General features: G+C 37.0%; 1 protein-coding gene across 1 annotated transcript in view; it reads right to left on the minus strand.

Moving 5' to 3' along the window:
• Nucleotides 1–27,400, minus strand: part of Gpc5 (glypican 5) — a 522,879-nt gene that overhangs the window by 325,352 nt on the left and 170,127 nt on the right. The window contains exon 3 of the mRNA XM_038310428.2: nucleotides 8,345–9,039. Within this exon, the coding sequence (XP_038166356.2) occupies nucleotides 8,345–9,039 (695 nt within the window). The remainder of the gene's footprint in view (nucleotides 1–8,344; nucleotides 9,040–27,400) is intronic.

The following is a 27,400-nucleotide window of genomic DNA, read 5'->3' on the forward strand; positions in this document are numbered from 1 at the left end:
AAAATATAAATGTATACATATATTAAAGGGGTCTAAACTGAGTTACACCACATGGGAGAAAATGGTTTCTCTAAACACCACAGAATAGCCAATCAAACAGCCAGTGCAAGGTTTGGTTAATGCTTTTCAAGTAATTGATCAGTAAGTTTCAATAGACCTCCCAAATGTTATGGGCTATTGCCAATTTTCTCAGTTATCATTTAAGAGTTAATAAGCCCCTATTACTGAATTGCTTCATGAATGTGTGTGTGTGTGTGTGTATGGAGAGAGAGAGAGAGAGAGAGAGAGAGAGAGCACATGAAGTCTGGAGGGAAAGTGGGAGCTGGATTTGGATCTGGTCTGAGGTTAAGGGATGAACTGGGAGGACAGGGGTGGGCAATGGATTTCATTGAAAGGCTTTAAATATGCTATTTTGAACAACAAACACATACCTGTTATAGTTGGAATATAAAATATCTCACATATACTCCTGATTTGAAAACTTGATCCTAGCTGTATGCCTTTTTGTATCTCACTTTTTAAATGTTTTTTTGTTGTTGTTGTTTCCTGAAGTTGGAGCCTACTTGGGTGTCGGTCACTATGGACAGATTCTTGCCATCATATTATTGTCCAATTCCTGACTTCTCTTCCTTCCCAATGTTCCATGATACAAACATCTGCCTGTGCCACACACTACCAATAACATGAGTTTTGTGTCCAGTAATATGAGACCAAATGATCTCGCCCCCTCCAAAAGAGTGAGCCAAAATTAGTGCTTCCTTTAGTGTTCTGTCGGGTATTTAATCACAACACGGATCAAATCAATCCACACAAAAGTGATAGCAATAAATAAGTCTTTGAACGAAAGCAAAGGATCATAGTACTTGGATATCTCAGAGAGCCCTCTATCATTTAATGAAAATAAACAAATGATATTGAAATTAATTGGGAAGGATATAAGTGATTATTTCCCCTGCTGTATTTAAAATGAAATTGAACCACAGTGTCAAGGAAGATGGTGTCTGAGAAGTGAAGATTGGCCCTCAAATACTAGAAGAGGAAGGTGGTCATGACTTCCTTTTGTCTTCAAGTTTTATATTCAAATGTATCATCAGTTAACATATACATAGAATTTCATAGCTTTTGTTACTCCTCACAAACATGGAAGACTACTTTTCTGGATTTTGACAGCTATACAGACCTGAGAGTATTCATAAGAACCTTAATTATATTTCTTTTCTTAGGAAATCAGACAAAAGTAAAATCTCATGACTCTCATTACTGATTTTAAAGAAATTTGTCACATTGTTCTTCAAAAAGACTAATTCAAAAATTAATCACACAATTTCAATTTCTTCTGGAATATATATTCAAAAATTATTCAAGCTCATTTTCTAATGTCTTTCTAAAGAATTTAAAATTTTACAGCTGAGGAACTTCAGTACTGACTGGTCTTCACTGCCAATCATCTCAGCCTTTAGAAAGTTACCAAATGGTCAAAATGAAAGCTTAATGTTAAGCTATTTGTCTCATAACCCCAAGTGCTGCATAGAAAGAGCAGAAGTTCAGGGTTTTCCTTGGCTAAATATTGAGTTCAGGACTATCCAGGGCTATAGAAGACCTTATCTCAAAAAGTATCAACAGAAGTATCAAACTGGATACACCCATTCCCATCAGCCTTCACACATCCATGTGCAAATGAGAAATCTTCCTTAGGTGAGGATTATGTGTACAGTCAAGCATGTGACGAAAACCCATCACCAGAGGGTGGAAACATACTAGAACAGCAGTTCTCAACCTGCAGGTTGCAGTCCTTTTGGAGGTCAGATGACCTTTTCACAGAGGTTGCCTAAGACCACCAGAAAACACAGATGTTTACATTATCATGAATAGTAGTAGCAAAATTACAGTTATGAAGCAGCAACAAATAATTTTATGGATGGCGATCACCACAACATGAGAAACTGTATTAGAGTCAAAAAATTTGGAAGGTTGAGAGCCATTGTTCTAGAAGTTCCTCTAAGCTGTAACATTTCTTGAACAGAAAATCAATAAAGGATTTTACACTTAGATGTGCCTTAAATTCTTCCTCTGCATTAGAAAAGAATACTATAACCCTACCATTGAAACTAAAAACTAATTATGGCCTCATGCTCAATGCAGGACCAAACTCCCCAGCATCACGGACTGCCCATATGTCAGTGGCTGAACCCTTTCTAAATATTCTTTATGGAACTGTGAGCAGTATTGTGTGAGCTTTCTGTAAGCTGGAGCTTTTCTGTTCCTCTTTATTGGAGAAGAAATTCTCCATTACTGCTCAATCCACTTGGAATGTTTCTCTCCTACACTAGACTTCTGCTCTACAACAGTTACTGATTTAATTTACATGTCTAGTTTCTCTTCTGCCCAGGTACTATGCCATCTTACAGAAAATTCAAGCCCCATTTAAGCCACAGACCCAGTATCAACCAGCCATAGAAGCCAAACAAAAGGTAAACAAAGGTAAATATATATATATTCCAAATAGTATGAATGAATTTGATAGATGTGAGGTAGCTGATACAGAACTTCTGATCACCACCTTCTACTCCGTGACAGCAAAGTTCAGCATATGAAACCTCTTGTCAACAGTGTCTTTGCAGCCTATATGTTTTACATCATTCTTGAAGAGTACATACATGACATTACATACTTAAGATCGTCAGAAGTCAACTTTCAGTAGCCATTTCTCTCCTTCGAACATGTGGGTCATGGGGACCCACATGGAACTCAAGGAGTCTTGCTTAGAGTTGACTGCCTTTATCAATTGTGTCATCAAACTGCCCCATGTCAATATTTTATAAATTCTAGCGATACATAAAGCAACTCCAGAATTATTCTTATTCTGAGCTCCCCTCTGTGTGAACTACATACATTCTTATGTGTCATGTTCAAACTGGCACACTACATATCCAAATAAACTACAAAATTAAAGACATGTTTGAATCTCTCAAATAAAACTCTATAAACCAAATCTTGGAATCACCAGGAGTTATCTTAAAAATAAGGATATCTGTGTTTTACCCTTAGCTCTTTCTCCTGTAGTTTTCGACCTTTAAGAAGGAACTTTAATATTCTTCCATTACATGTCATGTTTTACTCCTCTGTATGCCCATGTATTTAGTCTTCTGAGGAGAGGTGGTTATATGGATTTTGTGGTTCAAATAAATATAAATGAGAATCTCAGTTGTTTCATTTGAAAAATAATCCACAGTCGGTTAATGAATATGCTACACCCCAAACATGTGCTTATCTTCCTTTTCTCTCCCACCACTTAGAAACCCACCATCCTCCACCACATCAACTGCCCCTGAGAAAACACTGAAATGGGTATTAAAAGTGCATGTTTGCTTTAAAGATACCTAATTTAAAGCATCTGCGTTTTATTTAAGTAATTGTGGGTATCAACTGTTTTCTAGTTTGCTCTTTATTCTTTGCACCAGCTTACATAGCCTCATGGACAATGAGATTATAGAAAAGTGAGTACCACATACTAGAGGAAAAGGAGCAGATATTCCTATTAATCCAAGTTACCAATTCAATTTTTATACAAGGGTGTGGTTGACATACTTATGAGCATAAGATGTTACTGTCCTTTTTCAGACCTAGGTAAATTTTAGTGTATATAGGAGGAAGGAGATAATTGTTCTCTTGCCAGCTAATTAAGCTACATGATTTTGCACAATCAATCTTAACTGCAATTTTGAAATGATTTGTAATTCAAAAGTGAATCAGATACTGATTCTAAGGTAATGTGGATGCAACCAGACAAATCACAAGTTATACTGCACAGGTAACTTGACAAAAACTCTCCATGGCTTAAACACGTTGTAGCAGATGCTAAGCATGAGCGCGGATTTTAGGCTTCATGATGCTGTAGATATGGGGCTGTTATTGCCACATTTAACCTGAGAGCAAACTAAATTAACAAGGAACTGTTCAGTCTACTGCTAGACAAGTGTTTTTCAACTTATTGCTATCTGTTTGGGGATCAAACAACCTTCTGACAGGGATTGCATATCAGATATCCTCTATATCCAATATTTCCATTGTGATTAATAACAGTAGCAAAATTAGAGTTATGAAGTAGCAACTGAATTTTATGGTTGGGGGTCACCACCACGTGAGAAATTGTACTAAAAGATGGTGCAGGCACGTGCATGATCCAGCTTCGCATAACTGCCTGTGCTTTTAATCCCAGTCTTTCTGGCTCAGATTCTATATTTTTAAGTTAAATTCTGAGATAATCTAAAGAAAAAAAACTATAGGATTTAAAGAATAGCCTTTCTAAACATGCTTCTGTTGCTGGTAGGAGAGTGTGTATGTTTGTGTGTGTGTGTGTGTGCGCGCAATGTTTACAGTTTTGTCAATAAATTAAGGATTTATTTTTATTTCAGGCTGAAATCCCTCCAACAGAGCATAATACATCAGAGCTCTTCTATGGATCCCTTTAAGAGTAAATTCCTATTTATTGAAGAATACACGGAGAAGTGCTTCAGTTCACAGATTGCTTTGGGAACGTGAAAGTGGCATTATTTGCTACTCTCTAACAATTTATTTTGAATTTGTTGAAATCATTGATATGTGAACTGGTTATCAAAACTTGATAAACAGTTTATAAATCACTTTGAAGTTGGCACAAATAAATATTAATGACTCCATTTACAAGGAACTTAAAGTCAGTTTCTTCTTTCCAAATAAATGAAAATGAGGCTCTCTGTTGCTTTATTTGGAAAATAATCCATAGTTTGTTACTAATAACTATGTTCCTTTAAATACATATCAGATGATTTTATTTTCTAAAATAAGACTTCTTTTGGTTCCTGAAACAGACATCTCCTGTCAGTGCTCTTGATTGCCAATGACTACAGGCTCAGACCATATTGTTGACAACACCACATACCTCGTTGTAGGGTATAGAGGAAGCTGGTGCTTAACTGAAACTTCCTCCCTGTTGGCTTGCTTTCAGATGACAGAAGATACCATATGCATTAAAGTAGTAAAGGTGTTAGCAATGGTTTTACGCATGTGAGAATTATGTAACAAAACCCAACCTGCCCAAAAAAGTTGTACCCACGTTTGCAATAGTGGTACAACTGCTGGGTAGGGGCATAACCAACAGCCTTATAATTTTATTTGAAGCCCAATCCATAGAAGGGAGACCATACCTGACACTGTCTTTGTAGTTAACAACAACCCATGCCTGGGGAGTGAGAAACTCAAGAGGGAACTTACCACTGCTGTTTAAATAAAACAGCATCTAAGGGACTTCTTACATACCTATGTTTCTCTCTCTCTCTCTCTCTCTCTCTCTCTCTCACACACACACACACACACACACACACCAAAATAATAAACTCGCTCTCCACTTTCATCACAGAGGTTCATCTTTTCAGTGAATGGCAGCGAATGCCAGACACTGAAAATAAGTAGGAGTCCAGCCCCCAACCCTACAACACACATTTAGACATTTATGCTACCAACACCACCTCTAATATCCAGGGAACACTGTGGAGGAGAAGACGGTGTATCTAAGAGTCAGGTGATTAGGGGAGGAGCTGTGAAACACTCCTCAAGCACCAATACAACTGTTCCAACCATGAGCATATAATCATAATTACCTTCCTGAACCCACGGCAACACTGACTTAGTCAGTCATGCAGTCATGGAAGGGAGACAGGCACACAGAACCCTACTCTTTATGACCGAACCACTGGCTGCTGATAGATTCTGGGACAACGGATCATGGTCTGTTGACGTTCCAACAAATAGTTCCAAACCCACGGTCATACCGAAGGCCCTGATTCGTAAAACAAATGGATAGACATGAATGTGGGAAAGATTTGTAGGAAGGAAGAGCAGGCAGAATAGGAGAGAGATGAATGAAGACAGCGGTAAAAATGCTCAGTATTCATTATTGTGTGAAATTGTCAAAGGGCAAACTTAATTACTAAACAGATTAAAGAGAATGAAAGAAACATGGAGGGGGTTGTAATTATGGACAAGGCAAATCCTACAAGCCCCAGTGCAGGGAATCACAATTATGAGTTCATGACTTCAGTGTCCTTTGCAGCTCGTGCCCGATTCTCTGACTTGCCTATACTTCTCATTCTCTTTTCTGTAATGTTCCCTGAGGATTTCATGGGATGAAAGCTTTCTTTAAAATGGATTCTTAGAACACAAACATTATACTAATAATTTGAAATACAGAAGTAAACAGTTTAACCAAGATTTGACCAGGGCTGACCTTGGAATAGGGAAAAAAATAGCTGGTAGCCACAAATCCAGCTCCAGTGACTGACCAATGTTATCCCACCTAATCCAGCCCTACCATCCTTGCCATACAAGCCACATTCAGATACAGCACTGTGAACAGTTTGCCTAGGCTATGGGTAGACAATGCTGGGTTTAAAATCATGCCTGCGTATCCACTGGAGTCCTGTGTTATTTCAGCCTTTGAAAGAGAGAAAATAGATAAATTCCTAGGTGATGGATTTTAAGGATACAAAAAAAGTACTCTGGCTCTCAAAAATACATAGCACAGGGGACCTAAAGCATCATTTCTCTTACATCAGAAATCCCTGGCCCAACGATTTTAACTAGCATACCACAAACCAAAATTAAAGTCTGAGGCCTGGAGGGATGACTCAGAAGTGAAGAGCACTTGGAGAACTGGTCTCTAATCTCAGGACCCGCATGGCAGGCTCACTGGGACCTCTTCTAACTTCTGCGGGCATCAGTCACACACTACATTTATATGGTCGAGCTAACACTCAGATACACAAAAATAATAAAACAGAATGGGAGAAAAGGAAGGGTAGCAAAGGAAAATGTGTAACTCAATAAAATTGATAAAAAATTTTAAAACAAAGAAAAAACTGAAAAACTAATTGTAGAGTTGACCTCAGGTAATAATATATATATTCCCTCTGGACACACTTGTCATCATAATATGGATATTATATTTCCTGTTTAAAATTTAAAACTATTAATTCTTTTTAAGTTTTTTTTAGAATATGCTGTATTTGATTTACGTAAACTGAGGAGAAAAGACCAAGAAATGAGGTTTATCTATATCAAATTGAGAACAGATAAAGAGGGAAGGCATTTAAAAGGTGAATATGAGAAAAACAAAGTGATAGATACATGAAAATGTCATAATGAAACCTATTATTTTGAACAATAGTTGTAAAATGGCAAAATAAAAGTGTTCTTGCATAGGGACATTTGGCAGACTGGGGGTTGAAATCCGGTGAATGCCAAATGCTTATGAAACAGCCACCAGAGGGCGCGATTTCTAATTTTTCTAAAGGCCCCAGAACGGCTCACAAAGGCCACAGGGAAAGAACTGGAAGGTAGTAGTTAAACCCAAACATTTTCACGTCCACCTTCTACCAGAAATGAAGAGCTGACATACAGACCTCGTGATGAGAATATTTGTTAAGTCGGTAAATCAATGTCACTGCAGGGAGATGGATTGTCTTGGTACTGCAGAGTTTTCGTTTTATTTCAGAAGTGATGCAGGAGAAACATTCACAGCACATCCCACTTCCCTCTATGAAACATGAGCAGCTTTACCGAAGGAGCCTGAGAATATTTTTTAAAGAGCTCCACAGGAAGCTGGAGAGAGAGAAAACTCTAGCATCCCTTGATTGATGGTTTTGTCACAAAGATTCTTATTTTGCTAGAAATAAAACAAGAGAGGGCCCAGCTTAGGTTCTCACAAGCTGTCACTCCTCCACTTTGTCGAAATCCTAAGAAACGCTTCTGCACACCTAGGTATCAAGCCTTACCTTCATGGATGCAAAAGCAGTGTTTCCCCATTCTAAAGCTAGGAAGCTACAACCTCTTATCAGCAGCGGTCCAACGACGGCAGCCTGTCTTTTTATATACAAGTGCTTGAGAGACAGTTTGCATAAATAATGCCTTCTCAAAATGGAATGCTGCGGGAGACATCTGCAGGACTGTCTTTCTTAGCAAGGAGGATATTAGGGACCCAGAGAGTTAAAACTCTCACCTCGTTTCACGTTGCCAGTTAATTTTGCATTCTAACTCAAATCGATGTTGTTCCTGATTTAAATGTGAGCTCTTCCAGAATCACCGAACCATTCGAAAAACTGTCTACTTTAGTGGGTAAAGTGTTGTTTTAGCTGTTTGAAGTTTTGGCATAGATAGAATGTCTATCTACTCATCTTGCTACTATTTCTTAGAGAATGGATACACTATGCTGATAAGAACGTGAAGAATATGAAAATGAAATGTCACAAAATTTGGGGTGCAACCTGCCTAGTCTTTGCATTCAAGGAGGCACAGAGAGGCATCTCACCTGGTCCAGTAGATTCTGCCCATTGAGGTGTGCCTGCGACACAGCATCATTCACAAGCAGGTGGAAGTTCAGGAGCACGTGCTCAACGTCGTAGGTCCCGTGCATTGCATCTGAGAGCTCTTCCAAAGACCGGATGTAAGCATGCCAGTGTGGATTGAGCTCTGTCATGTGGGCGAGGCAGCCCCTGACGACATTGAGGCAGTACCCCATACAGGGCTTACTGAGCATGAGGTTCTGGCAGTGCGGGCAATACTGCATCCTCAAGAGGGCTCGACTGCATTCCTTGGAGAAGTGCATGTGGTCCGTGGTGTTGATGACTTCAATGCCCAGATTAAGGGCCTGTAGAAATGTGCGGCTGGGCAACAAGGACCTCCCCATCTGCCCCATGACTCTTTTGGGAATATTACCAAATGGACTAACATTCTGGCGGGCCATTCGGATGCATTCAGAGTATTGGGGAGAACTGTCAGTCACACCAGGGCTTATGAGATGGTTGTAGACCAGAGGGAAAAGACTGTCAAAAAATCTGTTTACAAATTCTTCAGGATTAGCATCTGCACCAAATAAATAGAGCCCTACATCAGTGAAAAACTCCTGAATGGAAGCGGCAGCCTCCAAGGCCATGTTCCTGTAGGTGTTGCAGAAAAGGATGCTGGTGTAATTCTCTGCTTGCCGGATGAGGGTTTCCAGGGTCTCTGCAACACAATGAAGGTAAAGCAAAAGACTTAGTACTCCTATCAAGACATCTGTCCATCTGCCACATGTAAAAATGAGCGTAATACATCATAATTTGCCCAATATAAACTCTGATGGACAGTCTGCCAAACTAATTTCCAAGGAGAATGGCTGTATGATATTGCCAATAGACACAACACATACATTTTCTAGAAATGCATTTCCTAGTATCTAAGCCAGCTAAACAGTACAGAAAAGCAAAGAATAGTTATAAAGAGGCATAAAAAGTCTGACAAATTTTATTTTATAGCTATTCGTAACCTGTTGATCAGAAGTTTATTTTCTTTCATATCTGAGTCAATACTTATAAACATGACAACATTTAGTACTTATTTCCTGGCTACTTTATTCTCATAGTTTTTCATCTTACTTTTATTTTCAAAATGAAAGTTTGTAGGTTACATATTACTTACACCTAAAGCAGGTAGATCCCAAAAGAACTGATAGTCCATAGATCTTTTAATATTTTCTAACTTAAACATAGTTAAAATATGCCACTACCATGCTCGACGTAAATTGTCATGCCTTGTTAAGCAGTGAGAGGCATAAGCAATGCTACCTGAAGTCAGTCATTTGGAACCCTCTTATCCATTGTACTTTGTTATTGTTCATCTTGTCTTCACAGAAGGCTGTCTTTGGGATATTTTATTTTTTACCTAAGTAGCTGATGCTCTAGAACCAGTCAAGCAAATCTATATATCCACAGAGAATGGGAGAATAATCTAAAAAGAAGGGATTGGAGTAATCATTGAGATCAAATGAGATTCCAAACCCTGGCTATTAGACAGCAGTAAACTGCCACGACTACTCTAGTAATTAGACTAATGACACTTGACTATATTGATATATAATTATAAAATATATTCAATAAAATTATCTCCCATAGCAACAACCTCATAGTTATTTTTAATTAGGTTGTAAAAGGCCATGGTCATAATTCAGTAATCAAATCGCTGCTTGAGTATCCTATAAAAGAGATGGAGAAAAAGTAAAAAAGGAAATCATGAAAAGCAGACAAGGAGTGACTACGGAACCAGAACCCCAACTGCGCAGTAGTGTCTTCTGGAGAAAAGAAAACACTGAAGTGTATTCTGAATTTCTCTGAGAGTAGATGACACTGCATTCCAGACCTCAGTGTGAAATGTCAGGGTATGTCTACCCTGCTTTGAAAGGGCTCTGCCCCTCTGTGTTTCCTCAGTCAGATGATGACAAGCTTTAGATTGCTAATGAGGGCAGACTCTACTATTCATATTCAGATATTAAGTGTATTTGAGCAACTCAGTGATCAGAGAGAATGAAAGTGGGCTGGGAGTTACCGTTAATACCGGATTCCCCAACTGGCTAAATCACTGGTCTGTGTGAAGGCAAATGCAGGCTGTAAGACCACTTCAGAGATCTGTCTTAGAAAAGCAATCTATATTTCACCATGCAGGGCAGGTGATTCCCACATGGCCAGACACTGCAATGGCCAATAAAGATAACATGCCCTCTCTGCTCTTAGAAAGGGTCAGCAAGTGTCCCAGGAGGACAGCCCACCCTTTCAGCTGCATCTCAACCAGTATGCTGCTTTCCCAGAGCCACGGAATGACTGTGACAGCCACACTGAACTCAGTGCTCTAACTAGAAAAAGGTATCTAAGTTTGCCCCTTCCTCCGTAGCATTGGCCCTTGTTATTCAGTTGTTTGTGTGTGGGAAATAATTATGACATAAGCCACAAGCAGTTATATACACCATTTGTATATAAACACCAATGATTACAAGGTAATTGATTTTTAAAATAAATGAGACTAGATAAAAAGACACCCCCATTTCACATGTATTCCAATGTACTTTTCACACATCATTTTTAAGTTAAGCTATGAATGTCTTCAGGTAACTGACACCAGCCATAGGACTCTCGAATGGCATTTGAACATTGTTAATCCCGGCAATACAAATGCCCTGTTCTTTTTCTGACAACTCTAAATGATGCTCAGGTATGTGACTGTTTTTAGTAGCCAGAAGTAAAAATATATGAACTGTTTCTTTACAAATTCTAACAACATCCATTTATAGCTAATGACTTAAGACTGTATAAAATTTACTGGTGGATATTCATAACTATATTTTGCACATTAACTTACTTTATGAAAACATTAAATAGAACATATTTATTAGAACATGATGGTAAGTGTAGTGCATCCAAATATTTCTTTACTGAATTAACTCTACTACTGACAACATACTAACTTTGACTACCATTTGAGTGTGCAATTAAAAAATAAATCTATGAACAAAGCACACAATCCTGATTGCATTTTATGTTAGTATGGGTTTCCTCTGATCTGATTATTATTTTCTAAATGTCTGAACAAAATGGAATTTTGAAGTTGCTTTTGAATTAGTTTGTCACACTGTTACTAATATACCACAACATAGGGACTTATTTTGATTTGCTTGTGTTACATCCAATATTTAAAGCCATTGGGAAAAAAACATTCTGTGACTTTCGCAAAGTCTCCAAACAGTTTAAACTATAAAAATATATAAAAATTAAAAAGCCTCAGTTGAATATGCTGACACTTAAAAACCCAGTAAACAAGGACTCAGAGGCAGATCATGAGTTTGAAGTTGGTCTTTTCTAAATGCCAAGAGCCAGGCCCTTTGAGTTATACAAGAAATCCTGTCTCAAAATGAAACAACTTAAAAACTCAACCCCTTCTATGATTTTTGTCATTTTTTTAAAGTTGGGTAAACTTGAGATGGGTTTTTAAAAATTAGTTCTGTATATTAACTTTGAATTTACAAAAATTATGATTTTTATCAGTTGGTGTTAACACTTTGCATTAAGAATTGACATTGGTATTAGCAAGACTTTTAACCATAAAAGTAATTGACATGTAACGAAGCATTTGCTGCCCTGCAAAAGAATTTGCCTCAGTGTGAACAGAAGGTGGGTCAGGTGCAGAAAAATTTGTCTAGTGACTTCATTGTGAAAAATAAGGTTCATGTCACATTACAATATTTTATTTCATGTGAGAAATCCAAACTGACGCCATGCAAGCTGTATCTTTCCATCCTGGTGCTATCCATTGGAATGATCCATGAAAAATTAAACATTAGCCCTCATTTGCTTCAAGAGCTTAGACTTCTGAAATATTACTTAAAGATGTGTTACATTCTTTTACGTTGCATTTGCTTAACTCTGAAGCTGTGTAACTGTGCCTATTTACAACACCTGATTGGTCTAATAAAAGTGTTGATTGGCCAATAGCAAGGCAGGAGAGAGAAAAAGGTGGGGCTTGCAGGCAAAGAAAATAAATGGAAGGATAAGAGGGGGAGAGAGGAAAAAATGAAAGATGGAAAAAACGGTATATAGAATAAAGAAAACTTAAAAACCCAGCGGTAAAATGTAGACTGGATAATTTTTAAAAAGCTGGCTAGAAACAAGCCAAGCAGGCTCTGGCATTTAGAAGTCAAAATAAGCCTCGGCAAATTTATTTGAGAGTTGGGTGGCAGGACCCCAAAGAGTTAAGATAAAAACCAACTACAACTCAGTGAATAAATTACCCCAAACCCTTCCTTCTCTTTGTGTTTGCTGTTCAGTACTTCAGTAGGCATCTCCTTCCAGTGATGATATAATCTAAAAGGCCAAAATCACTTTAATGTCAAGTGGTGGAAAGGAGCAAAGGTAGCAATCAAATTACAGTTTGATTGAAAATATAATGCCTCCTAGATTTATGAAAAAATTAATTATCCAGACATAAAACCATTTGTGTATAATCTCACAGAGACGTGTATTTGAATGTCTGGAGTTCATGAACACTTATTTCAATTATTGACATTAGCATTCTAGGATAACTGCATGGCTAAACAAATATAGAAATTTTACTTCAGGCTTCGCGGTCCCAATGCCCATCAAAGGTATTTTATCCTATATGCAAAGGATTGCTGACATATAAATTAAGAATTTAAATTCAAATTAATAAATATAAAGTTAGGTGCTATTGATAAAAAATGAAATTTAACAAACTGAAAAGTCAATAAAGACTCCTGTGTGAGTGCCTTTTGGCTGCAAGAGAAATGTTATCTCCATGGTGCTGTTATTATTTCAATGAAAAATTGACTCCATAGGTAACAATCACGAAACAATAGTTTTAACAACCTTTCCAGCAGGACATGAACAGGCAATTTCTGGGTCTTATTAAATTTTAAGTCGATAAACATGTTAAAAAACAAACTATGAAGTGTGATGTCCATGGTAAGACTGCAGCTATCCCCAGCTAGAGCAACGAGACATGGGAAGAAATAAAACCCATCAGCCATGGATAAGCAGCTCAGGCTTAGCAGGTACATTTATGGCGAAGAGGTATTTTCAGAGCAACTTTTTTGCACATCAGAGTTCTCAAGTCACAGAATATGGAGCTGAAACAACTTTCACGACTACTCAGTTACGTCCAAGCTCCTGTGTGCCCGATGCTATGCTTCCCCATTCGTTACATTTTAGAGAGACAAACAGATGGATAAAATTTAAGAATAATTTCTCAATAGCTTTATCATGCATATATTAAAATAAATTTTAACTCTATCTCAATCTTTACAAAATGCTTTCCAATGGTTTTAAAAGTACCACATTAAATAATTTTTTTAATCTTCTGAAGACCGTCAGAGATACACTGTCGTTATATAAACTTGCGGAGGCCCACAGATGGGAACCTGTTCTACCTTGACTGAAGGTTAGAGTCTGGCTTATTTTTCTCTTTCAAAGTTGACAACAGGTGTGGCTACAAACGAGATCCTGACCTAGGGTGTGGTTAATTAGTATTTTGAGTATAGAGCTGGATCTGTTTCTCCTTGCTAATTCTGCTCCTTCAAAGAAGATTATTAGGAGGTTTCACGGAGTAACCACCCGCAGGATACTTAGTCTATTCCTTATATCATGTGAATGTAGTCTCTTGCCTCCCCCCCACCCTCCACATAATCATGTGTAAAATAAACATGGGTGGATTCAGTATTCAGCGTTCAGTGAGTTGCCCTCCCAGCACTATCCTATGTCTCAGTATTTCTTTTGTATCTCTGTCTATCCTGCCTAACATTTCTAATCCACACGTCCTTACCCTGGAATGCTGAACTCTTCGACGCTGTACACTGATGGATGTCATGCCAACATGTGACTTATGACACAAACTCACATAAAACCACAGCAAATGCTTATTTTCCCAGCTTGGAAATGTTTATGATGAATCTGTTCTTCCATTCTCATATTTCTTGAAGTTTTTCAGGAAAGTAGAATGTGTAATAACTGTTCTCTGGAATATTGATTTAATGACATTTAAATGCTCTGCATTATGATTTGTAATTCTTCAGAAATTAGTCATCTGTATAAATAGTGACTGGGATATTAATCTGCATCACTATGAATTAGCATATTGGTCATTAATCTATGCTACTAAGACAAGCACAGCATGCAAAAATTCTCAACTCTTCTTCCTTTATTTCTCTTTTTTTAAAATTTGGTAATCACAGTGCATTACCCTTACTTCTAACATAGTTCTGCATTCATTCATGTCCTGAAAGTTAATATAGATTCTAGTTTTAAAAAAGCTTACTTAATAGAGCATTTATATAATAGTTAAAATTAGAGCCAAATGAACACCCTCCACCTCCTCTCTCTCTCTCTCTCCCTCTCTGTGTGTGTGTGTGTGTCTGTGTGTATACACAAACACTTCACACGTTTGTAAACAGAAGTTTCTCTCCTGGCCTCCCAGTCTCGGGTAATCACACAGAAACTCATATTAATTGATAACTTTTGCCTGTTAGCTCAGGCTTGTTATTAACTAGCTCTTACAAACTTATTCATTTTCTATTATTCTATATTTTGCCATGATACTTGTGTCGTGTTACCTCATATCTCGCTTCTCTGCTGTCTGCTGGCATCTCCCCGAGTTTGCCTTCTTTTTTCCCTCTATCTTTGCTTGGATTGCATGCCTGACTCTATTCTACCTGGTTATTGGACAAATAACGTTTTTTATTAATCAATGTTAAGAAAACATTCACACCATTCAGAATGGCATCCAACATCATCTCCCATTTTTTGTCTAATTACAACAGAAGGTTTTAACATTGTAAAATTATGTATAAAAAAACAGGTATCAAGCAATAATTACAGCTACAATATTTAGTCTACTTTGTATTTTGGCAAAATGAAAGAAAATATATCATCTATCCTATCTGTGAATCTGAAGTTTTATATTAAATTTATCATTTATCAAAACTAAGGAAAACTAAGTATTTAGTCTCAGTTCCATCATAGTACTCAGAAGGATATAATACTACCTAAGTAATGGGAAAGTGAATTATAAACAAATTCCAAAACTCTAGAAGTGATAGAGATATCTGGCTGGCTGGACAGTCACTCAAAGTTCTTTTGTAATGTTAGGGCGTCCATCTTCAGCCTACAGGCCCAGAGTATCTGGCAGATTTCTCTGTGAAGCAGGAAATTTGATACTTTCCCACCTATATTGGCAGTTTGTCAGTCATTTTCCTCTGTGTCCTGTGTAATATTTGGAAGACTCTTCCATGAATCAAGAACCATGAAAGACTGGCCCAACTTGTTTTGGCAATTTCAGCAGTCATTTTCCTGTGGGTCCAGTTTATACAGCATATTGTCAATCAGTTCAGACAAGAGCAGCTTCTTGCCCAAATGGCTAGTCTTGCCACATTAAGAGCAAACTCCATAAGGAGTTTCTTTGATGTCCACCATCCTCTTGAAGTAACTGGTGACATCAGGAGCAGATGTGTCTCACTGAGAAAAGTCTAAGCCCATAAAACTTTTTAAATAACATATACTATAGGTCTTTGATGTTTTTGGAGATTACCTATCTGAACTATATCTCTGAAAATTTAAAAACCTAAAAAACATGACTGCAAGTTTGACTATTATAGATGACTATGAATTTGCATTTTAACTATACATTACATTTTAATGAGCCATATAAACATAGTACCTTAAAAGAAAAAATATAAAGTATAACTAAATTGACTTTAAACTTGTATAAACTAAAATTCATACCAATAAGATACTTTGAGACTAAAAGTTGTTTTTTAAAGTCTATTCAATAACCTATCTTTTTTCATCATTTCTATAACATATTCCCCTTTTTACTTAGCAAGATATTGACTATGACTATTAATCACTTATAACTCCCTTTAAATGAAAACAAATATTTATAAATAATAGTTTTGGAATTTGGGTGTAATTTTATATACTACTTCCTGCTGATTAGGGGCAGGAATATAGAATTATATATTAATAGAGAATAATTAATGTATATTAATAAATTAATATACCAATAATTGATGTATATTAATAATTGATATAAAGTAATTAATATAAGCTTCTGTGTGATTACTCGAGACTAAGTGGCTAGGAGAGAAACCTCTAGCTGCAACTGACACCCACCTACCATCTGGCATGGATCCACATAAGGCCTAAAATAGTTTAAAAAGAGGTTTTTAGATCCACACACAAAAAAAAATGGGAGTCAAGTACAACGTTTTGGTAGGCACATTTTTTTCATTAAGACTGTTTCCTGGTGGGGCATAGATGTGCGGCTCCTTTAAGAAATGTCTTTCTGGTTTGTACTGGTGGCATGGACAGCTTTTTTGAAAGATCTTGCTATGGAACATTTGAATGGGGTTTATGGGCAGTGTGTTACAAACCTCTTGATCGAGGTGTTGCATCCCTAGAGTTGGGTCAGTGAACATGGCTCCTAGAACTGGTGGTGAATATATCTCAGCCATGTTGGAAAGCCTAATGGGGCAGAGCCATTTCTTAAATATTAATTACAAACTGTTTGGACTATTAGCTCAGACTTATTAACTAGCTTTTACAACTTAAATTAACCCATTTGTATTATTCTGTATTTTACTACAGGGATCCTGGCTTGCTACTTTACATCTTGCTTCTCCAGTGTCTGCTGGCATCTCCCAGATTCCATTTTATCTTTCTTGTATTTCTCATCTGACTATATTCAGTCAGGTATTTGGTCAAATCAGCTTCTTTATTAATCAATGGCAATAAAACATTCATAGCATAAAATGGCATACCACACATTATAGAATGAAGAACTTAAAAATTTCTAGTAATTTTAGAATACACTAAAAAAATACAGAAACAAGGAACAGCTATAAAATCACTGTATATTACTAATGATATAATCTGTATTTTAAAAGAACAAATGAACCAACACTTTTAGTGGGCCTCTCCTCTCTCTGATTTAAAATTTTGATTAATTTCATCATCTAGATCATAGATCTCTTTTACTTAAACAAAATATACCACTTTAACAAATGATAATTTCTGCTGTCATTTTCCTTTTTGTGATATCTCAAGAAAACAAGATGATCTGATAGTTTTGGCATCCCCTGGCATATTGTCCATTTCCTTAAACACAGTAAAATCTAATTTCTTCTGACATTCATTCATTGAGCCACTATATTAGAATGTGTACTAGACACTGAAGCTGGAGTTTAATAGTTCATACATGTTTACATGTTATAAAATTAGAATCTATAGACTAGAGAAATATGAAAGTGATCAAATGACTATTTTAGCCAGAGAGCAAATTGCAACTGTGACAGAAAATAGCTATAAATCAATTTATCATTAGCCTATTCCAAGTAGAAAACTTTCTGATTTACCAAATCAATCTACACATAATACTTATACATGTAACAAATTTAAACATATTTATGCAAATTATTTGTTTAAAAGTTATATTCTGCACTATAGCTATCTTTATAGCTATCTTAAACAAGATGAACAAGAAAACTTAGTCTAAGAAGTTAGCATTTAGAGGGAATTTTCATGAGAAAATTAAACACGTTCCATTGCATAAACAAGAATAACATACCTTAAAATAATGTTCTACAACAGAGCATGAATTGAGGTCATGTACATATGCATCCAAGCAAGAGCTTGCTGTGGAATCACAGAACCAAGGAAGACACTGAATAAGAATCCATAGTCAAAGATTTTATTTTTCTGAAAAGATTCAGTCTTCCTACATCTCTTCCATGGAAAAGCTGATGACTGAGTAGTAGAAATGGGATCAAGATAGAAATCATTTGAATTAGCTAAAAGATGTAATCCTGCTGGACACTCATGGGAAATCCAAACATTTGATATTTCTTAGGTGTGCAAGTTGCCAAGACTGACAGCAAGGTAAGTAAATGGAAAGAGAATCCAGTAATGTGATCAGCCATGGAACTGGTTCAAGAGATGTCTGGAAGTCTTTCTTACCAAATGAAATATATACTTCTTGAAAACACAGACTCTCCTATTTCCTTGAGCCTTTAAATTCAAAGCCAATGATCTTACTACATTCTGTAATCATGAAACATTTATTTCTTTCCTTAGCCAACATTTAAAAGCAGTAGTCTTGGAAATATATCATCTTCTTTAAAATATATCACCACTTTTAAAAATATTGTGTTTAATATTGTGAGGCTGTTAGTGCATAATGTGTGTGGGAGACATGCCACATCATGTGTGTGGAAATCAAAGAGCAATTTTGAATAGCTGGCTCTCTCCTTTCACCTTTACATAGGTTCTGGAGATCCTTCTTAGATCACCAGGCTTCACACAGCCTGTTATGGTTTGAAAGAGAATGACTACCATAGGCTTATATATTTGAATACTTAATCTATCGTTAGTATACTATGGGGATGGAGATTAAGAAGTGTGATGTTGTTGCAAAAGGTAGTTGCACTGGAGGCAGACTTTGAGGTCTCACTGACTCACATTATTGCCAGTATATTACCCTCTTTGCCTCATGCTTGTAGATCAAAATACAAGCTGTCAGTGATTCTCTGGGCTCTCTGGCTGTCTGCCTGGTGTCATGCTCTCCACCAGAATGATAATGGACTCAACTGTTTAACACAACATCCCTCCAACAGAGTCTTTCTTCAGTAAGTTGCCTTGGTCATGGTATCACATAGCACCAGAAAAGTAACTAAGACAGACACCCTTCATGACAAATGACACTACCAATTGCTGACTTCATCTACAAATATAGCTCGATATTTCTGCATTCTCTTTATCTCCTCTTTTTAGAGCTTATTAAGAAGCCTGAAGTCCTTTTGTCCCAGTGAGATGTATATATATGTACATATGTAGTCATATAAATATGCATATATTTCCAGTTTCATTTCTATTGGCATGGTAAATACCCTGACCAAAAGCAACTTTATGAAAGAAAGCAGCTTTTGGTGTTGTTGTCATTTGGTTTTGGGTTTTGTTATTTTGTTTTGAGTTGGTGGATTTTTTTTAGGGTTTTGAATATGTTTGTTTGAATATTGTTTTGAATATTGTGTTTGTTTGTTTGGAAATGAAAGCATGAATCCAAGAAGCTAGTCTTACCCCATCCACAGACAAGATCAGAAAGAAATGGATGTTCCTATTGTAGGCTACACTGCCTAACAATTGAAACAATCCCCCACAGACACACCCAGAAGCTAATCTAATGTAAATAATTCTTCACAGAGACTCTTTCCAGGGGAATCTATGTTGTGCCAAGTCGAGAGTAAAAACCAGTGTGTGTATATCTACATGTGACTTAAATATTTATTCAATCGAAAAAGGAAACAAAAAGTAAAACTGCTTTACAAGTAGGTATATTTTGAATCTCTATCAGCATTAATAATGAATGACTAATCAACTTAAGGGAGGAGGTGGAGAAAATGTGGTAGAGTTTATGATGGCAAAAGCCTGGGTCAGAGACTTTTAACACTACCATGGAACAGAAAGCATAGAGCAAGTGCTAGCTATCAAAGGCCAGCTTTTTGAGACCTACTTGTAACAAGTAGTCCAGACCTCATAAAGGTTCAAATGAGCCTGGGGAAGGAGACATGGCAAAGTCAAATGCTACCAAGTAGATTATTGATTTTATGAAGGAAAATGTCTACATGTGCATAAAGAAAAAAAGAAAACTTTAGTGAGAAAACTGTCATTGTTTTACATCATTGCAAATTCCTGTCATGTCTGGCTTAATGAGACACAGTTGATGCAGTCTCTAACAGTAGGTAGTTTTGCTTAACAAATATGAAAAAGAAATTCAACATCACACAGATATTTAGCATTATTTAAGACTTAACACTATCTTGTATTACTTCAAAACAAGGGTGTTAGACGTTTGTCCAAGGTTAGTTGCAAACATGAAATACAAGGAATGGGATTTCTTTACTCTCACAATTAAAATCCATTGCTTCTGCATTTTAAATTGTTCCATTATTCATGACAAAATCTGCCATGTACTGATATTTGAAAAATGTTGGTACTCAGGTTATGCAGACTTCACTAAGGCTGACACAGTTTGCCACATTATAAGTATGAAAAAGTCAATCTCATAAGAAAATGCATCTTTTATTTAAATTTTCAACTTTATTTTAACTGCAAAAGTGGTGTTTATTGAGACATTCATTATGTTTGACATGCAGATAACAGATATGCTTTATGTATCTTTTGCATTTTAGCACATCAGTAGTGAAAAATAGGTTTGTTGGCCAGAAGGTGTATAGTCAGCAAAACAAATAGTGTTTCTTGGTTCATGGGGATAATGTCAAATGAAATTGGATTTTTAAAACTATGTGGTGGTTTGAAAGAATATGACCCCCAAAGGGAATGGCATTATTAGGAGGTGTGGCTTTGTTGGAGTAAGCATGACTTCATTGGAAGATGTATGTCACTGTGGAGGTAGGCTTTGAGGTCTTATATATGCTCAAGCCATACCCAGTCTCAGATCATTTCCTGTTGCTTGTGAACTCTCAGGTCTTCTAGAACCAAGTCTACCTGCATGCTAACATGTTTCTCATGACAATACTGTACTAAAGCTCTAAAACATTAATCTAACACCAACTAAATGTTTTCCTTTGTAAGAGTTGCCACGGTCATGTCTCTCTTCATTACATCACACTTTGAGACTTCTCTGAGACTTGCATCTTTACCTGAGATCTAATTACTTTCAAAGTCTAATGCAACAACTTGGACTGTCTTTCTCATTTGCCCCCAACCCTCCTTCAGAGCCTCCCACACTTTTAGGGAAGCCTTATTTTCACATAGGTATCGTTCTTTAACGTTGGTTTCCAACAATTACCTTGTCAACAGTAAATGCCCTTTTTAACTTCCTTAAGTGTTCCTACTTCTCATTCAGCCAACTTTTCCTCACCCGAGTACTAAAATTCTATTTTTTCTTAGCTCTCCCCATGTATTCAAGTGCAGGTTCACTCTAGGACCATATCTAATCCTGATAAACCTGAGACAATCAAGACAATTTCAAGTGCATTGTGGGATTATCAGAACATACCTGAAAGGACAGATGGATGCTAGGAAAGATGGCATTGTATTAACACATGACAGTCCAAACCAATGTGACCTAGATTGACATAGGCCTTCCTGCTACATAAAAACTCATCTTTCTGTTTACACTAACATTCAACAGATGCACAATAGGACAGTTTCTGCCTACACACTTCTAGTGTCTTCTCCTAATTACACTGTTTAATCGTCCTATGAGACAATGGTCGTGTATTCTGAAAGGATTTCTCAATTGTACTGGTTTAGTTAAATGCTGATTGGCCAGTAGCCAGGCAGGAAGTACAGGCGGGGCCACAATAATAGGAGAATTCTGGGAAGAGGCAAGGCTCAGTCTGTAGTGGTCACTCAGCCACAGAGCAAGCAAGATGAGAATGCCTCACTGCTAAAGGTAACAAGACACATGCCTAACACAGACAAGAATTGTGCGTTAATGTAAGATGTAAGAATTAGTGATAAGAAAGTCTGATCTAACGGGCCAACCAGTTTATAATTAACATAAGCCCCTGTGTATTTCTTTTGGGCTTACTGGCTGCAGGACTGGGCAGAACAGAAATCTTTGTCAACAGTTACCATACTCATTTTAGATTATCATATACATTATCACTCATATCTACCATTTGAAGAATTATCATTAATTTATATGTGCTCCTTAGTGTTAGAAAAGTCTGCTGGTATTTTTTCCAAAAGAATTTTATTAGTGTGCATTATAGTCTCTTATATCCTCCTCGTGGTCATGCCATGGTTACTGAAAAATTCCTGACAGGGTAATGTTAAAAACCACATATCTGTCTTTTTTGGTTAAGCGCACAACACCACGAAAAGCCATATGAAAGTCTAAGTCATACGAAAATTACTCTGAATGCACTGTACCTCAGTATTGATGGGTTCTAGCAATCACATGCCTCATGTACAGTAACTTTGGAAGGTACTCTAATTGCAATCTGGAATAGTGATTTTCACAGTTCTTGACCATGACCCCACAGGTCCACTAGGTCACACTGCCAAGAGTCCATTCAAGTCCCAAATAGAGAAAGAAAGAATTGAAAGTATCCACTACTGAGTTCCAGGCAGTTTAATAAATACACTGTGGCTACCTGACAGGACAAACTCCTGCAGAATCCAGGCAATCTTTTAGACTATTACATTCTTTCCAAATAGCAGGAGGAAAAATTGCAATAATTTCTGATAACTGAAGTGGGATATAAAGCACAAAAATCAATCAGACCAGAAGGAATCCGTTTTACTACAGAATGCATTTCTGCTGTCATAACTATTACCACAAAGTACTCCACCAGTAGCACAGTCAAAAGTATAAAGAACAGAGTGTTACAATTATGAGATAAGGGCTAGGCAGGGGGAAATTTTTTTTTTTTTTTGGTTTTTTGAGATGGGATTTCTCTGTGTAGTTTTTTTCTAAATTCACTAGAAATATAAGTTTTATTTTATTTTTTAAACATTTTAATGCATAGAGTTTGTGTATGTTTGTGTACATGTGCTTATGCATGTACATTCATGTGCAATGGTCACATCTGGAGGTCAGAGGAGGACTTACTGAAGTCCTTCTATTCTTTTTCTATTCTGCTTTGTAGAATCTGAAGAGTTAACTCATGGTGTTCAGACTTGGCAGCAAGTAGCCTTATCTACCAAGGCTTCTCACCAGCCTGAGTTATAAATTGAAAAATATACTTCAAAAATATTAGGTTTTATTAATCTAAATTTTAAATGTGAATTCAAATGTATGAAATAAAGAAGTGTGTGTGTGTGAGAGAGAGGGGGGAAGAGAGAGAGAGGGAGAGAGAGAGAGAGAGAGATCTAAAGAAACTGCCTTCATTTTCACTGGGTTTTAAAATATGAGTGGAAAAGATACTACCTTACACAGAAAGGCCAAAGTGTTTGCAGTGTCAGTGTAGGAAAAGAAAAGAACTTGAAGGATAGGAGAATGCAGCACCCCAAAGTCCTCACCACCAGCCCAGGAACTCTGGTCTCCATTCTATTACACTGAGAATAAATGATTCTCAGTGCCATTATGCCATGTTTAGTGCAGCTCAATCACAGTGATTATGTCATTAACATACCAAATTCCATACACCTGGAATGCAAGAAAATCTGTGTGTGCGTGTGCGCACACAAGCACATGCACATGTGTTAACTGACATTAGCTCTCATTTGAAAACCATTACAATACAGGTAGCATCACTGAGGAAGGACTCATCAGTGGGAACTGTAAGGGATACACTGAGTCCTGCGTAGACCCTCGGCATCACCATACTTTGGATTTCTTTTATTTTTAAGGTTATAGTTTTAAAATTTATTCCTTCCATTTTCTCTCTCCAAATACTCAAATATACCCATTATCTTCATTTTAAACTCCATGGCCTCTTTTTTCATTGTTAAATACATATATCTATGTATATATATATATATATATATATATATATATATATATTCTTAAATATAACCTAATGTATGCTTTCAAGACTAACTATTAAGTTTTATATAAAACATTGGTGTTGCTCAGGTTTCTGTCCTGTCTGGTTCCTGCAATCATTAAGTCCCAAAGAAATCACCCAGAGATCAACATTAACTATGAACTGATTGGCCCATTAGCTCAGGGTTCGTATTAACTCTTATAACTTATATTAGCCCATTATTCTAGTATATGCTAGCCACATGGTTTAGTACATTTTTCAGCGGGGCAGGTCACATCTTGCTTCTTCTGTGGCAGGATCACAACTGCAGAGAGAGCTTCCTCCTTCCCAGAATTCTCCTGTTCTCATTGACCTCCCTCTACTTCCTATCTTGATGTCCTACCTATACTTCCTGCCCGACTACTAGCCAATCCGTGTTTATTTAAAACATAATGGACAGAATACAGATAATTGTCCATACTGCATTGGTGTGCTCTTCCCTGGGGAAGTCTATTTTTCCTCATTTCAGCATTCCTTAGTTTTCTATAATTCTTTGTATGGGGTCAAGGCCTCCAGGGCCTCTCTGAAGTCCACTTGGCACGTCTTCTTGGTGTTTGTGTCGTTTGCTCACATTTATAGCATATTATGGATGTAGCTCATTATGTTACTGGAGGACACAACTGCATGGCAAGTTCTCTGATGCTCTGATCTTTCAACCCCACCATCCACCCTGACCCCACAATGTTTGGTGCAGGAGGAGTTACATTATAGAAAAGTATCTTTTAGAAGTGAGCTCCACAACTCTGCATTTTTTTTATTTTTCTGTGTCTTTTTTTTGGTTTTTTTTTTTATCTTTAAAAATTTCCATCTCCTCCCCTCTTCATTTTGATTGATGGTGTTGTCTTTAATGATCTCCTGCTGCTGCAAAATGAAGTTTCCATGATCAGCAATGAGGACTGCACTTATCTGTGGATATGTGGGCAAATGTTTAGATGGCAGTTAGGATTGTGTTGGTTTAGCAAATTGATGGTTGTAGGTTCTCTTCCAAGAACCATGACTTCACTATCACTAGATGTTTTGTTTGTTTTGGGTTTTTTGTTTTGTTTTTTTTTGAGAGAATGACCCATGGTGCATCTTATGCAGCTTTTACAGAGCTCTTGGCCACCATTGCAAGCATTATTTATATAGACATCTTATCTCTCCTTGCTGTTTGTAGTAAAAGACTTTGTTATAGCTGCACTTAGCTATGATTTTTGTCTCAATTTTCATATGAATTTTGTCTTCTACACAACACAGCCATACTAACTCACCCTTGCCCACATGCAAGACAGACCTAGATTGTGCCTTTGGATCAAAAGCAGTCTAACACTGGTAGTCTCTGAGCCTGACCCACCATGACTTTGGGAAACTGAGAGCCCACTCGCTTCCTGCTCTGTCCTGTTCAATAACACATGTTCTCCAATCTATCCCTGGATGAAGCTGCAGCCTCCTGTACCCACACAAAGCTTACAGCAGTGCTTCCAAAGGCTACAATACAGCCAGGAAAATCTTTATCCTCAGTTCACGAAGTCCACTTTAATGTTCAGTGTTATTAAGTTACTCAAAGAGGATTTATTGTTTTTTAGGGAGGGAGTCAAAGGAAAAAAAAACCTTGGCAAAGTTTTACCAATAGAATTTCAACAGGCATATATATACTCATGTAGCTAAACCACCCAGTTGCTACACAGGATGCCACCCTCATTTCAGGGTATATTAAAAATATTTTTTATGTTTCTAAATACATTTAACATATATACTATAGAAGATAGCTTATGGTGCCAAATATGACCAAACAATATGTAACATTAAAACTGTCAAAGACCCCAACTACCTATAGCCAAATCTCTTAAATCCTAATGGCCACAACTGACTTTAAAGGTTTTGAGCCACATCAAGACATTCATGATCAGCGTACTTTGGATGAGGTGCATAAATCTTCCTTTCTTCAAGCATTTGGAGCCCTGGTATCTGCTGCTTCTAGAAGTCTAGACTCCCAAAAAGGATTCACAGGGTTATTTGTTTGGTAGAATCTAAGCCATTTTTTCAGTCTCTTTTCTGCACTTCCCCCTCTTTCTCTTATCTCTCTACCTGTACTCTTTCAATGATACCACTTATGTAGCTGCTGTCACAATCACAGTCAAGTGGGGTTATGCTGGTGTTGTCAAGTCTTTACACATTCCCAGTATTTCTTCATCACTTCTCTACATAGAGCCTTCATGCCTGTCACTAAGAACAAATAATATCTTCTGCAGGAGACTTTGCATGATAATCCATCATCCCAGTGACCCTTAAATTTGAATTCCAAAGCCATGTATCCTAATAACTGTGCATAGAAATATTTTGAAAAACCTTTCCTGTACTGAGAATGTGCAGGCATTTTCCTTGTCAGTGACCTCCTAAACAATTCTTACAGTGGCTACACCTCAAAGTCTTAGAAGCAATCTAAAGATGATTAAAAATACATGTGAAGTTTATTGGGTTCTTCTCAGCTCAGATGGTTTGACAAGTAAGATGGTACAGGTGAATATACCATCCACAAGTGCCCAGAGTGGAAGTAATTACAACAAAATGTCAAGATATCCAGAGAGCCCCGAGGGGGGGGGGGGAGCATTTACTTGGAGTGACAAGAATAACTTTTAAATATCTTAGAGACAGAAGTGTGTGTTTTGCTACCATACCACTAGCTATGCTGTCTCCAAACGTTCACCAAAGCTCTTTCATACACACTGAATGGGTTTGCAGGTAGGTCTGAACAAAATCTTGTGTTTCCTCATCAAGTAACCTCAGGAGAGGTGTCTGCAGAAAGGGTGGCAGCAGACGAACTTCATGTGAGAGCAGGAGTGAGAATCTGCTAGAGAACAAAGGGGATATGCATTCTCTGGAAATACATAGAATGGTGGACGGAGCTTGTTATTCAGTTAGAAGGCAGAAGATCAAAGTGACACATAGGCGATAGGCAGAGAGTTCACTGTTGGGATTCCACATCCCTCTGTCCACTTTCAAAATTACACTGGCCTCCTGAACTTTGGGCAAGATATTTAACTTTTTTCTCTGTAGCTCCTCTATCTTTATAAGGAAGTAAAAATGACTGTATACTTCATAGGGTTGATATTATGGATGGCTCAGGTAACCATATTTTAAAGGACCCAAATCAATGTTATAAAATGCTAGTCTTAATACAAGAAAAGATTCTCAAGAATACTTACCTGTTATATCAAATTTTCTTCCCTCTTTGATGTACATAAAACGCATTTATACTTATAAATATCACAGGCATAGTGCTAAGATAGTCATTAGAATTTTACATACAAACTGTAAAATTAGATTTTATAACACTATCTCCCAATATGGAATGTTTCTAATTTCTTTATGAAGTAGTCCTTCTACTCCATCTCATGGCTAATAGAAATGAAAATGTAAATCATAAATTCTGGCATGAGGAAAGATTTAAAATACTTCCTTTGGTACACATCAGGGATGAATCAGAAGGATCATCAGATAATATGAAATATTTCACTA

This window comes from Arvicola amphibius, chromosome 13 (genome assembly GCF_903992535.2).
Source record: "Arvicola amphibius chromosome 13, mArvAmp1.2, whole genome shotgun sequence".
In the NCBI taxonomy this organism is placed as follows: Eukaryota; Metazoa; Chordata; class Mammalia; order Rodentia; family Cricetidae; genus Arvicola; species Arvicola amphibius.